General features: G+C 42.4%; 1 protein-coding gene across 1 annotated transcript; it reads right to left on the bottom strand.

The window, feature by feature from the left end:
- Positions 1–306: 306 nt before the first annotated feature.
- On the bottom strand, positions 307–11,116 carry pfdn1 (prefoldin subunit 1). Its single transcript, XM_084170398.1, has 4 exons — positions 11,046–11,116; positions 10,185–10,351; positions 5,267–5,351; positions 307–654 (listed from the first exon to the last, which is right to left on the bottom strand). Exons 1-4 carry the CDS (start codon positions 11,076–11,078, stop codon positions 571–573), a joined length of 369 nt encoding a protein of 122 aa, XP_084026524.1. The 5' UTR covers positions 11,079–11,116; the 3' UTR covers positions 307–570.
- Positions 11,117–14,311: the final 3,195 nt, after the last annotated feature.

Genomic DNA, 14,311 nt, shown 5'->3' on the forward strand with positions numbered 1-14,311 from the left:
GATGTCAGAGAGAGGGGGAGGGGAGAGGAGGGCAAGAGGACAATTCAAGGAGAGAGAGAGAGATGGAGAGAGCAGACAGGATATCAGGGAACCCAAAACCTCCTGACAGGAAACCAGTGACGTATGGGAAGGAACAAACAAACAAACGAACGTGCACGCACACACACACACACACACACACACACACACACACACACACACGCACACAGGAACCAAACAAGTCTACCCTTGACTGATTAGATTAAACAGTCACACCAGCAGCCAAGAAGTACAATAAACGTCTAAAATAAACGCATGGCACAATCCTCTCGTTACAATACCCATTTTTATTATCATATCAACAAACTGCAGCAGTAACAAACAAAAACAGCTGAGAAGTTAAAATGACATTGCAAGACACTTCACAAGCGGATGATTTAACTTGCCTAAGGTAATGTGAAGATACAGTCCCTTCAGATTGTATATCTTAAGTAACAGGGCAGATGTCACAGAAGCCAGAAAAACTCTACAGACTCCATTTGGACAATAGCAGACTGCATTTGTCAATGAGTTTGTATTGGTGTTTATATCTCACTGGGCCCTCCTGGACATGAGCATTTCTCTAATGTTGTCCTCAGCATCCTTCACGGTGCGCTCCAGGTACGTCTTCCTTTGCTGTGGAGAGGACAGAGGACAGATTAAGTCAACCACTCAATTACCCATCATGACCTCAGAGGGATCATTTCCCTTTTTCATTTCTGGAGATGATGGCAGATCTCTTCACAATACTGGGGAACACCAGAAATGGATACATGTACATGAACATGCCCACACAAAGAGACCTACATACAGAGACACATCCTAAATAGGATTTCCTGAAATTGAAGTGAAATCGAGGGGAATACCATTTAAACCTTTCTGTACAAAGAACTACCCATTCTGTACAAAGAATTACCCAAATATCCACTCCTGGAGCTAGTTTCTATGAAAAGTGACTCTACATTAAGATCTAAGTGGTGTGTGGACAACTGGTGAGCGAGTCAGAGAATGTCAGAGAGTGTGGTTGTGAAACACCCAGTGATAGAGCCAGTCGGCCGTAGAGTCTACCAGCCAGCCAAGATAAACCCACGCCCTCAGGCAGCCTCACTGCCATAAAGGGACTTACAGCATCATTCACTGATAGTTTAGGATTAATTCAATACATGGTCACTGACACAGCAACGCTCTAGACTGGGCACATCATTTATGTTTATATGAATTTATAGGCCTAAAGCCAGTCAATTGATAATAAAGAGTGCTACTACTACTACCTAGTCAGCCATGCTCCACAGAAACATATGGGCCTATATCAGCATATAGGGGGATGTACACTACATGACCAAAAGTATATGGACACCTGCTCGTCGAACATCTCATTCTAAAATCATGAGTAATAATGTGGAGTTGGTCCACCCTTTGCTGCGATAACAGCCTCCACTCTTCTTGGAAGGCGTTCCACTAGATGTTGGAACATTCAGCCACAAGAGCATTAGTGAGGTCGGGCACAGATGTTGGGCGATTAGGCCTGGCTCGCAGTCGGGAGTTCCAATTCATCCCAAAGGTGTTCGATGGGGTTGAGGTCAGGGCTCTGTGCAGGCCAGTCAAGTTCTTCCACACAGACCTTGACAAATCATTTCTGTATGGACCTCACTTTGTGCACGGGGGCATTGTCATGCTGAAACAGGAAAGGGCCTTCCCCAAACAGTTGCTACAAAGTCGGAAGCACAGAATCATCTAGAATGTAATTGTATGCAGTAGCATTAAGATTTCCCTTCACTGGAACTAAGGTGCCTGAACCCAGACCATTATTCCTCCTCCACCAAACTTTACAGTTGGCACTATGCATTGGGGCAGGTAGCGTTCTCCTGGCATCCGCCAAACCCAGATTTGTCCATCGGACTGCCAGATGGTGAAGCGTGATTCATCTCTCCAGAGAATGTTTCCCCTGCTCCAGAGTCCAATGGCAGAGAGCTTTACACCACTCCAGCCGACGCTTGGCATTGCGAATGGTAATCTTAGACTTGTGTGCGGCTGCTCGGCCAAGGAAACCCATTTCATGAAGCTCCCGCCGAACAGTTCTTGTGCTGACATTGCTTCCAGAGGCAGTTTGGAACTCTGTAGTGAGTGTTGCAACAGAGGACAAACAATTTTTACTTGCTAAGCGCTTCAGCACTCGGCGGTGCCGTTCTGTGGCCATTTGTGGCCTACCACTTCGCGGCTGAGCCGTTGTTGCTCCTAGACGTTTCCACATCACAATAACAGCACTTACAGTTGACCAGGGCAGCTCTAGCAGGGCAGAAATTTGACGAACTGACTTATTGGAAAGGTGGCATCCTATGACAGTGTCACGTTGAATGTCACTGAGCTCTTCAGTAAGGCTATTCTACTGCCAATGTTTGTCTATGAAGATTGCATGGCTGTGTGCTCGATTTTATACACTTGTCAGCAAAGGGTGTGGCTGAAATAGCTGAATCCACTCATTTAAAGGGGTGTCCACATAATTTTGTATGAGACTCAGAATTGAGCTCAGGTGCATCCTGTTTCCATTGATCATCCTTGAGATGTTTCTACAATTTCATTGGAGTCCACCTGTGGTAAATTCAAATTGATTGGACATGATTTGGAAAGGCACACACCTGTCTATATAAGGTCAGAGCATAAACCAAGCCATGAGGTCGAAGGAGTTGTCCGTAGAGCTCCGAGACAGGATTGTGTCGAAGCACAGATCTGGGGAAGCATACCAAAACATTTCTGCAGCATTGAAGGTCCCCAAGAAGACAGTGGAATAAGTTTGGGACCACGAAGACTCTTACTAGAGCTGGCTGCCTGGCAAAACTGAGCAATCAGGGGAGAAGAGCCTTGGTCAGGGAAGTGACCAAGAACCCGATGGTCACTCTGACAGAGCTCCAGAGTTCCTCTGTGGAGATGGGAGAACTTTCCAGAAGGACAACCATCTCTGCAGCACAGGCATTTATGGTAGAGTGGCCAGAGGGAAGCCACTTCTCAGTAAAAGGCACATGACAGCCCGCTTGGAGTTTGACAAAAGGCACCTAAAGAATCTCAGAATATGAGAAACAAGATTGAACTCTTAGGCCTGAATGCCAAGCGTTATGGGGGATTGTGTGTAGAAAACAATCTGCATAATTTGTTGGGTACCCTTCCCCAGATCTGTGCCTCAACACAATCCTGTATCGGAGCTCTACGGACAATTCCTTCGATCTCATGGCTTGGTTTTTGCTCTGACATGCACTGTCAACTGTGGGACCTTATATAGACAGGTGTGTGCCTTTCCAAATCATGTCCAATCAATTGAATTTACCACAGGTGGACCCCAATCAAGTTGTTGAAACATTTCAAGGATGATCAATGGAAACTGGATGCACCAGAGCTCAATTTCGAGTCTCATAGCAAAGGGTCTGAATACTTATGTAAATACGGTATCTGTTGTTTATTTGTAATACATTTGCTAAAATATCTAAAAAACTGTTTTCGCTTTGTCATTATGGGGTATTGTGTGTAGATTGAGATGTTTTATTTATTTAATCAATTTTAGAATAAGGATGTAACATAGCAAAATGTGGAAAAAAGGAAGGGGTCTGAATACTTTAGGAATGCACTGTATCAACACAGATGAGCCCAAAACCACAGTTATAAATCAGTGCAATATATATATTTTTATACCCAGACATGTCCCTGTGTCATCCTGCTCCTGTTCTGGGGCATAGGAGGTCTGTGTGGAGTAAGACAGGCTCAACTGTTTCGAGCAGGACCTCCCAGGTGTCCACAGAAGTTACACTTCCCTTTGTTTGCGTAGAACACAACCACAGTAGCTCCCTTGTATGATCATTCCTTGTCCTTTGATACACAAGGCCCAATGGAGCACATGACACAACATCCCTTCCCTGAAATATACAGTTATATTCTACTTTGCACTTATGTTACATTGAAGAGTGGAAAGGTGCCTATTGATCCAACAACAAGTGGCACCAAACCAACTGCTGATTGATATAACAAAGGGAAATCCCACTGAACCCAATGCTTGTTTCCACAAGGAGGAAACTAGGAACTGCTCTTCTGGTCGATTGCAGACAAAGGACCCCAGTGAGAAGCATTTGTTTTAAAAAGTTCCAGCGGACGCCATTCTTTGTGACCAATATTTCCTATGGTACAGGGTGGTGTATGGGAGTTGTCCCCACAGGCCATGTTCTTGACAGGCCAGGCTGGAAAGTCATTCTGACACCCTAACATCATACATCTCACACCACAGGTTCAATCAAGGTCTTTGACACTAGTTGTTAGGGTAATAAATTCCATGTTAGTTGAATTGGTCATTAAACGTCTAATAAGGAGTGCATTTCTATGTACTTCAGAAATAGAGAAATGGGAATGAAACCCCAACTCAATACCCAGGAAAAGCTATTTGTGTCTGCTAAAACATGAGTAAGGATCAGCTCTTGGAGTTCCACTTAAAGATGCTACAGAGAAGTTGTGGGAGTGTTTAAGTCTCGGTGTCACTTTGTATATCTACACACTTAGGGGAGAGAATTCCATGCATGCTGCGATAGAGAGATGCTTTTCTCAGTCTCTTCCTTCATGGCCTGATAACCCAGTGTCACTGTCAAGTTGCTTAAAATAGACACAGGGCCGTTCACACAGCCACAGACTTCATAAGGGAAGAACACGTGTATATTTTAGAAGTTAATTATATACTATTTGCACCATTTGTATTTGGCAAACATGAGAAGTCTGTTTTTTCAGATATCTGTTACAACCCGATATAAAAATGCCCTTAAGCCATCATTCATTTGAATTAGACTGGTCTCAAATATGAATGGCATACATGGTACAGAAAATGTTACAGGGTATATTGGAGACCGCAAAAAGAAAACAAACATCCGTCTCTGATTTTTTTTAAAGAGCGGCTTTCCACAAATGGAAATAATGCAAGAACTGGTTTTAGGACACACCGTGCATTGACTACAACATCTACAGTAGGGTTTGGGTCAATTCAGAAAGTGACTGGAAATTCAACTTGTGTATTTTAAAATCCCTAATTGAAAACTGCAATTGATGAGTTGCATTTCAATTCACATCCTTAATTGAGTGAATTTAAAAGTGAATTGATCCCAACACTACAAGACCATTAAAATAAGTGGGAGAGATATCAAGGATTGAACCTTTTAAATATTCAAAAGTGTATGGATATGTGTGCACACATAGGCCTATCTGTGTCAATATTACTGCATACCTCAAGCTCCTTAATTTTCTCATCTGCTGTCTTCTGTTTGTAAGTCAGCTGTGTGTTGATATCTTCTTTAGACTGCAAGATGAACCTGAGAGAGAGCGAGAGAGAGAAGAGCATGAAGTCAGAGGGCGAGTAGTCTCGAAAACACAACCCTAGGCAACAGCAAAGACTAGGGTCTGGTTTGTTTCAATGACGGTCTCTTTTAGCATAGAGCAGGGGTCTCCAACAGGTCGATCGCAAGCTACCAGTAGTTCTCAGCCCACATACGAGTAGCTCGCCAAACAATTCAGAAAGTACATGCAATATTTCATGTTTTCCACCGCAAACTGTTATAAACAAATCTCACAAGTATCAGACACCACAAGCTGCCAGCTACTATCTAATCAACGCAACATTGATATTATCCCACCCCTGGTTAGCCACTATTGGCTTAAAAAGCCAAACATAACACAATATCTGCTAATTAATTTCCAGCAATTTTGCCCGTCTGTGGTGTATGCGTTTGTCTATCACTCCGTGTGTAGCCAGTTGATGTGATACTTTAAACAACAATTAAATGTTAAGTGCAAAGTAGGCTCACCTGGCAGAAGTATATCATTTGTATCGACTATTTGTTATTTGCTAACTTAGCCATGAAATGAGCAGCAGCCGTACAGAACCATTGACCGGCACATTTCTATTCGCTAGATGCACATTTAAAGGGGAATTACACACCAAAAAATAGCAATCTTCGTTTTCTTCAAGACCTAAAAAACGGTATTCTAATGTGATTCCTCCCGTTGTCCTAGGGTCAAAATGACCCACCACTGTGTTGAACCAACTTTATTTAATTTTTATATTTTGGGGATCATTTGTGAGAAGGAGGCAGTGAGACTTTAAAGAAAGTATCACTGCCTCCTTCTCACAAATGATCCCAAAAATATACAAATTAAATAAAGTTGGTTCAACACAGTGGTGGGTCATTTTGACCCTAGGACAACGGGAGGGTTAAGCATTGACATGGACGACTCAGAATATCCTATTTAGTTTTTTCTCTATGAACAATTGTAATTTTGAGTGAAAAACAAAACACATCTAAAACCATGAAAAATAAAAACATCAAACATAATTTGGGAGAAGAAAAAAATCTAATATTTTATAGGGCCCCGATTAGAGTTGCTATTAACCATTTATTTCCAGGTATATTGACAGAAAATATTGTGCACTAATTTCTCTTGTACACTAAGGACCCGGGGAAGAGTTGCAGGGGAGAGGAGAAGAGAAGAATGTGCCTACTTGAAAGGTAGAGAAAATTAGTAGCTCGCGACATGTTCATTTAAAAAAAAAAGTAGCTCTCATGCTAGAAAACGTTGGAGACCCCTGGCATAGAGGAACTAATTCACGTCACTACCTTATCCACTTGAATAAAATACCAAATAGTAGCTAGCACGATGGAGATCACAGAGGTCATTTTTAATGAGTGCATTTTGCAAGTGGCTAGTTTGCATCAACTACCTTCACTAAAACCACTGCAAAGGTTTTGCCTGCAAACTTTGGTTTCTGCCTTGTGATTTGTTGTGATGGCCCACCCCGGAGAAAATTGCTTCCCCTTATCGAAGTTGCCAAAAGCGTCCGGAATTGAAACCAGACCCTAGTCTCCGCTGTTGCCTAGGGGCGGGTTTTCGAGACTAGGGTGCGAGGGGAGAAGCCTTTCACACGAATGAAACAATGAAACATTTTGAAAAAATAACGTAAACCCTTGTTATGCTAACAAAAGGGAATAACAACACACATTGAATTCCAGATAAATTGGGTCACAAATAGAAACGAGAAGTAAAATGTTGTGAACATGTTGCCTAATGGTGGACTGAGGTGCTATTGTTTAGGGCAGGGATGGGCAATTGAATGCCCGCAGCCCCCCTTTTGTAGGACCAATAAAAACTCAGTCGGGGTCTCAACTTACTGTTGAGCGTTAGAATAATATACATTTGGTTGTGCATCAGCAGTCACTCAATTAGCCCATGTCAGCTAAATTGTTTTAGATTGGTAAGTTAGTCTAGCGGCCAGCTATGTAAAGTTGTAGTAAGCATGGTCGAATTACCGACCGTGGTGGGGCCCATTGATCATCAGTTATCATATTAAAAACGGCAAACATTTGCCTCCACCCTATGGCAAAATGTGTAGAATTGCAGAAAATCAACTTTAAAGTTTTTTTTTTTTTTTTTTTTGCTGTCACGAGGGGGACACTAAAATGTTTTGCTCACAAGGTGGGAGGGGGGTATGGATGTGGGTACGCAGACACACGAGCAGTTTTTTTTGTGGCCCCCATCCCCATCAAATGTGCATTTCCCTGGTTTAGTGATAAGACAGTACACTAACTATACAAGTCTCAACAAAGGACATTGATGAAGTAGAGGGAATTGAGACCAATTGAGGGTCACCACAGACACACAGGTAGTGAACGTGAATGAGGGTTTGTGGCATGGGTAACTGAGTAAGAACCCCTCTCTGCACACCCCATCACCATCTGAAATGTCATGGGTCGCAAGGGCATGGATATGAGGAGGGTCATTTCATTAAGCGGTTACCACAGCGACTTCAGGGCTCTATGTGTTGTGGGTTTCCCCTGACATCCAGGCTAATGTTTTCACATTGTGATGTGAGACTTATGCAGGGATCTGTGGAGAGGATGAGACCTTTAAATTCAAATTAGTGGAGTCAGCTATTTCAGCCACACCCGTTGCTGACAGGTGTATACAATCGAGCACACAGTCATGCAATCTCCATAGACAAACATTGGCAGTAGAATGGCCTTACTGAGGAGCTCAGTGACTTTCAACGTGGCACTGTCATAGGATGCCACCTTTCCAACAAGTCAGTTCATCAAATTTCTGCCCTGCTAGAGCTGCCCCGGTCAACTGTAAGTGCTGTTATTGTGAAGTGGAAACGTCTAGGAGCAACAACAGATCAGCCGCGAAGTGGTAGGCCACACAAGCTCACAGAACGGGACCGCTGAGTGCTGAGGCATGTAAAAATAATCTGTCCTCGGTTGCAACACTCCGAGTTCCAAACTGCCTCTGGAAGCAATGTCAGCACAATAACTGTTCATCGAGAGCTTCATGAAATGGGTTTCCATGGCAGAGCAGCCGCACAGAAGCCTAAGATCACCATGCGCAATGCCAAGCGTCAGCTGGAGTGGTGTAAAGCTCACCGCCATTGGGCTCTGGAGCAGTGGAAACACGTTCTCTGGAGTGATGAATCAAGCTTCACCATTTGACAGTCCGATGGACGAATCTGGGTTTTGGCAGATGCCAGGAGAACACTACCTACCCCAATGCATAGCGCCAACTGTAAAATTTGGTGGACGAGGAAAAATGTCTGGGACTGTTTTTCATGGTTCGGGCTAGGCCCCTTAGTTCCAGTGAAGGGAAATCTTAACGCTACAGCATACAATGACATTCTAGACAATTCTGTGCTTCCAAATTTGTGGCAACAGTTTGGGGAAGGCCCTTTCCTGTTTCAGCATGACAATGCCCCCGTGCACAAAGCGAGGTCCATGGAGAAATGGTTTGTCCAGATCGGTCTAGAAGAACTTGACTGGTCTGCACAGAGCCCTGACCTCAACGCCATCAAACACCTTTGGGGTGAATTGGAATACCGACTGCGAGCCAGGCCTAATCGCCCAACATCAGTGCCCGACCTCACTAATGCTCTTGTGGCTGAATGGAAGCAAGTCCCCGCAGCAATGTTCCAACATCTAGTGGAAAGCCTTCCCAGAAGTGGAGGCTGTTATAGCAGCAAAGGGGGGACCAACTCCATATTATTGCCCATGATTTTGGAATGAGATGTTCGACGAGCAGATGTCCACATACTTTTGGTCATGTAGTGTATGTTTTGATTTCTAAGACATTCTAAGGTTTGTATCATTCACAATTAAAGTTGCCAAATAACTCTAAATCTAGCATATATGTTTCAAATGATCACTTTTACGCTCACTTCATATGCGCACTCGCTCCGTAATGGGACAAATATCCTTTCTATTTTATTCAGCTAAGTTCAATTATATTCTTCTTACTATAAAATCATATAAAATAAAACAATGGCACGGGACTTATAAGCATATCTTGTCGGCTAAATGAACAAGCCTACAGCCTATGGCATTGAGCATAGCCAGATAACTAACATACAGTAGGCCAACTCATATTCTGTTCTTCTGAAATACATTTTCTTCATATCACAATGTTTCTTTAGACCTGACTAAAATAAATCATGGATTTATTGTGATGGTGTATATTAAATTGATTTATTAAGAGTTTTTTTTATGTAGATGTTCCAAAGGCGTGCATTAGGGGCCTGGAGATGCTAAACGTGTTCATGTTAATTAACTGTCATTTACCGTGAGGCCGGCTTTCTTTTGCATGACAATAACCGGCCACAGCCCTAGTCGGGGTTGCGAGAATTTTCAGATATCAAAATGGGGTTGTGGGCTCAAAAGGTTTGGGAACCCCTGCAGAGTATATGACCACAAGATGAAAAGTCATCTACAACAGTGGTTCCCAAACTGTGGGGCTCGCCCCCTAGAATTGCAAGAAAATGTGTTTTAAAACTGCAAAATATTATTTGCACCCCATGACAGTGTAGAATTGCAGGAAATACGCTTTAAACGTGCAAAATTCTCTCCACCAACAAGATTTGGGAACCCCTGATCTACAACACCCATTATAACTAGTTTTTTAAAATACCATTTCATGTCATTACTCATAACTATTTATAACTACTTATGACAGGTTATGACAAATGTTATAGTGCGTTATATATCTGTCATAAAGGCTATATGAATGCATACATAAGGACACCTACAGTAAAGTGTTACCTATGTTTCTTCATGGGAAGTGTTCTCTTAGTGAATTCTGATAGTAAACAGCCAGAGAATACTACTCACATGCGTCCTACTCCTTCATACATGCGGGTGTTGTCTGGTAGGGTTTTTATTTCTGCATGTGTCAGGTTGGCATGTTTCTTCATGCGAGTGAGCTGGTCGATCTGAAGATCTGCCAGTTTCGCCTTTTGTTGTGTGTCAATCATTTTCGATTGCAGCTCTGCAAAGGCCTGCATGAACAAATAAGACAGCATTATTTCAAACCTCAAAATCATACCGGAGTTCCAATACAACACATATTTGAAGTCTTAAAAATCGTTTGAACAATTGCTTTAGGCTGCCTGGAGTGCTCGGTGGGTGGGGTTTACACTTTTCTATTGGTTCTATTGCAACAGGCAAGCTCAAGACTAGCATAGCTTCAGTAAGTATTTGAAATGATTGCAAATAGTGAACCTTGGTCTGGTCAAAATTATTGATGATCCCATTGTCCTATCACTGAGGAACCATCTTTGCTCATTACAGTTAGCGTTAGTTACCAGGCTAGCTAGAACAGCCTTGTGCTTTTACTTGTATTAGTTTTGTTTGACCAGCTAGGTCTAATATTGGCTGATGAAAATTAAAGTGATGACTAATTGTGTCAAATCTCATTTTCATCTAGTTAGTATCTACACTGTAGCTAGATAGCTAACCTAACTGCCACGATCTTAGCTAGCTAACTGACAGTGCATGAATTCAGAAACTAACGTTGGCTAGCTAGCTAACCTTAGCGCACAAGCCATGCAGCATGACTCAATCACATCTTAACGCTTTGTTATAAATAACACATACACCATTTTGAAAACATTTGAATCATGTCCCCGTTAACTTAAATTATTCTACAATTGTATTTAATATAAATAATTAAAAGAGGGTTAAATGATTTACCTTCTTCAGCTCTAAATCTATGGGGGTCGCCATGTCGAACACAACGAGAACGTAACAGCAAACCACGCCCATAAAAGTAGCCTTCCCTTCCTGCATTGCACAGCCGGCCCAGAGACGTACTTTTATTATGCATAATGTTATTTGACAGATGGATGAAAAACATTTGGTTTAATGTTTATGGTTGGCACACTGTCATAGTTTGTCAGCATCAGCAAAGCTGTAATAAATGTAATCTGTATGTGAGAGTACTATGGCCTCTGCCTTGAGGGCAAGACCTTTATGGTACAGATGGTAGTGCACTCAGCCTGTGAATCAAATCAAATCAAATGTTATTGGTCGCATACACATATTTAGCAGATGTTATTGCGGGTGTAGCGAAATGATTATGTTCCTAGCTCCAACAGTGCAGTAATAGCTATGTGTACAAAACAATAAACGCAAATCTAAAAAGTATGGAATTAATTAATATAGAAATATTAGGATGACTAATGTCAGAGTCCAGAATATAAATACAGCGCATTCGGAAAGTATTCAGGCCCCTTGACCTTTTCCACATTTTGTTACGTTACAGCCTTATTCTAAAATGGATTAAATCGTTTTTTCCACTCATCAATCTACACACAATACCCCATAATGATGAAGCAAAAAATGGTTTTTAGAAATTAGCAAACTTATTATAATAATAATAACATAATTGCAAAAGGGATTTCTAATGATCAATTAGACTTTTAAAATGATAAACTTGGATCAGCAAACACAACGTGCCATTGGAACACATGACTGATGGTTGCTGATAATGGGCCTCTGTACGCCTATGTAGATATTCCATTAAAAACCAGCCATTTCCAGCTACAATAGCCATTTACAACATTAACAATGTCTACACTGTATTTCTGATCAATTTGATGTTATTTTAATGGACAAAAAAATTGCTTTTATTTCGAAAAAAATGACATTTCTAAGTGACCCCTAACTTTTGAACGGTAGTGTATATGATGGGATGTATAGACATTATGGACAGTATATGGATAGAATATGTAGTATATCTGTAGATTATGTAGGATAGAATAGTATATGTACAGCAATAGTTAAATAGGGTAGTCCTTGACTAGAATACAGTATATACATATGAAGTGAGACTCATGGGCGGCGCACAATTGGCCTAGCGTCGTCCAGGGTAGGGGAGGGAATGGCCGGCAGGGATGTAGCTCAGTTGGTAGAGCATGGCGTTTGCAACGCCAGGGTTGTGGGTTCGATTCCCACGGGGGGCCAGTATAAAAAAAATATGTATTCACTAACTGTAAGTCGCTCTGGATAAGAGCGTCTGCTAAATGACTAAAATGTAAATGTAAATGTAAGTGGGTAAAACAGTATGTAAACATTATTCAAGTGACCAGTGTTCCATGACTATGTACAGTCTCTAAGGTGCAGGGTGGTAGCCGGCTAGCGACAGTGGCTAAAGTTCAGGGCAGGGTACTGGGCAGAGGCCGGCTAGTGGTGACTATTTAACAGTCTGATGGCCTTGAGATAGAAGCTGTTTTTCAGTCTCTTGGTCCCAGCTTTGGTGCACCTGTACTGTTTCCGCCTTCTACATGGTAGCGGGGTGAACATGCCGTGGCTCTGGTGGCTGAGGTCCTTAATGATCTTCTTGGCATTCCTGTGACATCGGATGCTGTAGATGTCCTGGAGGGCAGGCAGTGTGCCCCCGGTGATGCGTTGGGTAGACCGCATCATCCTCTGGAGAGCCTTGCGGTTGTGGACGGTGCAGTTGCCGTACCAGGCAGTGATACAGCCCGACAGGATTCTCTCAATGGTGCATCTGTAGAAGTTTGTGAGGGTCTTAGGGGCCAAGCCGAATTTCTTCAGCCTGCTGAGGTTGAAGAAGGCTGTTGCACCTTCTTCACCACACTGTCTGTGTGGATGGACCATTTCAGATTGTCAGTGATGTGTACGCCGAGGAACTTTACGTTTTTCACCTTCTCCACTGCGGCCCCATCGATGTGGCTGAGGGTGTGCTCCCTCTGCTGTCTCTTAAAGTCCACAGGGTATTAAAAAACATTTTGAGAAAAGAAAAAAAAATCCATATACTTTAAAATTTTGCCGCATGGCAAAATTACTAAAACCAAATCAAAACTGTGTAGAAATTATAATTTTTCCACATTCTGTTACGTTACAGCCTTATTCTAAAATTGATTAAATAAAATAAAATCCTCATCTATCTACACACAATACCCCATAATGACAAAGTGAAAACAGGTTTTTAGACATTTTTGCAAATTGATTAAAAATAAGAAACAAAAATACCTTATTTACATAAGTATTCAGACGCTTTGCTATGAGACTCAAAATTAACCTCAGGTGCATCCTGTTCCCATTGATCATCCTTGAGGTGTTTCTACAACTTGATTGGAGTCCACCTGTGGTAAATTCAATGGATTGGAGATGATTTGGAAAGGCACACACCTGTCTATATAAGGGCCGACAGTTGACAGTGCATGTCAGAGCAAAAACCAAGCCATGAGGTCAAAGGAATTGTCCGTAGAGCTCAGAGACAGGTCGTGTCGAGGCACAGATCTGTGAAAGGGTACCAAAACATTTCCGCAGCATTGAAGGTCCCTGAGAACACAGTGGCCTCCATCTTTCTTAAATAGAAGACATTTGGAACCACCAAGACTCTTCCTACAAGGCACCTAAAGGACACAGACCATGAGAAACAAGATTCTCTGGTCTGATGAAACCAAAATTGAACTCTTTGGCCTGAATGCCAAGTGTCACATCTGGAGGAAACCTGGCACCATCCCTACGGTGAAGCATGGTGGTGGCAGCATCATGCTGTGGGGATGTTTTTCAGTGGCAGGGATTGGGAGGCTAGTCAGGATCGAAGGAAAGATGAACAGAGAAAAGTACAGAGAGATCCTTGATGAAAACCTGCTCCAGAGCACTCAGGACCTCAGACTGGGGTGAAGGTTCACCTTCCAACAGGACAATGACCCTAAGCACACAGCCAAGACATTGCAGGAGTGGCTTCGGGACAGAGCCCGGACTTGAACCCTATCTAACATCTCTGGAGAGACCTGAAAATAGCTGTGCAGTGACGCTCCCTGTCCAACCTGACAGAGCTTTTTTTATTTTATTTTATATAACTAGGCAAGTTAGTTAAGAAAAGTTCTTATTTACAATGACGGCCTACCAAAAGGCAAAAGGCCTCCTGCAGGGATGGGGGCTGGGTTTAAAAATTAAAAATATAGGACAAAACACGACGAGAG

The sequence above is a fragment of the Coregonus lavaretus genome (assembly GCF_964263955.1).
Source record: "Coregonus lavaretus genome assembly, chromosome: 10".
Taxonomy (NCBI): Eukaryota; Metazoa; Chordata; class Actinopteri; order Salmoniformes; family Salmonidae; genus Coregonus; species Coregonus lavaretus.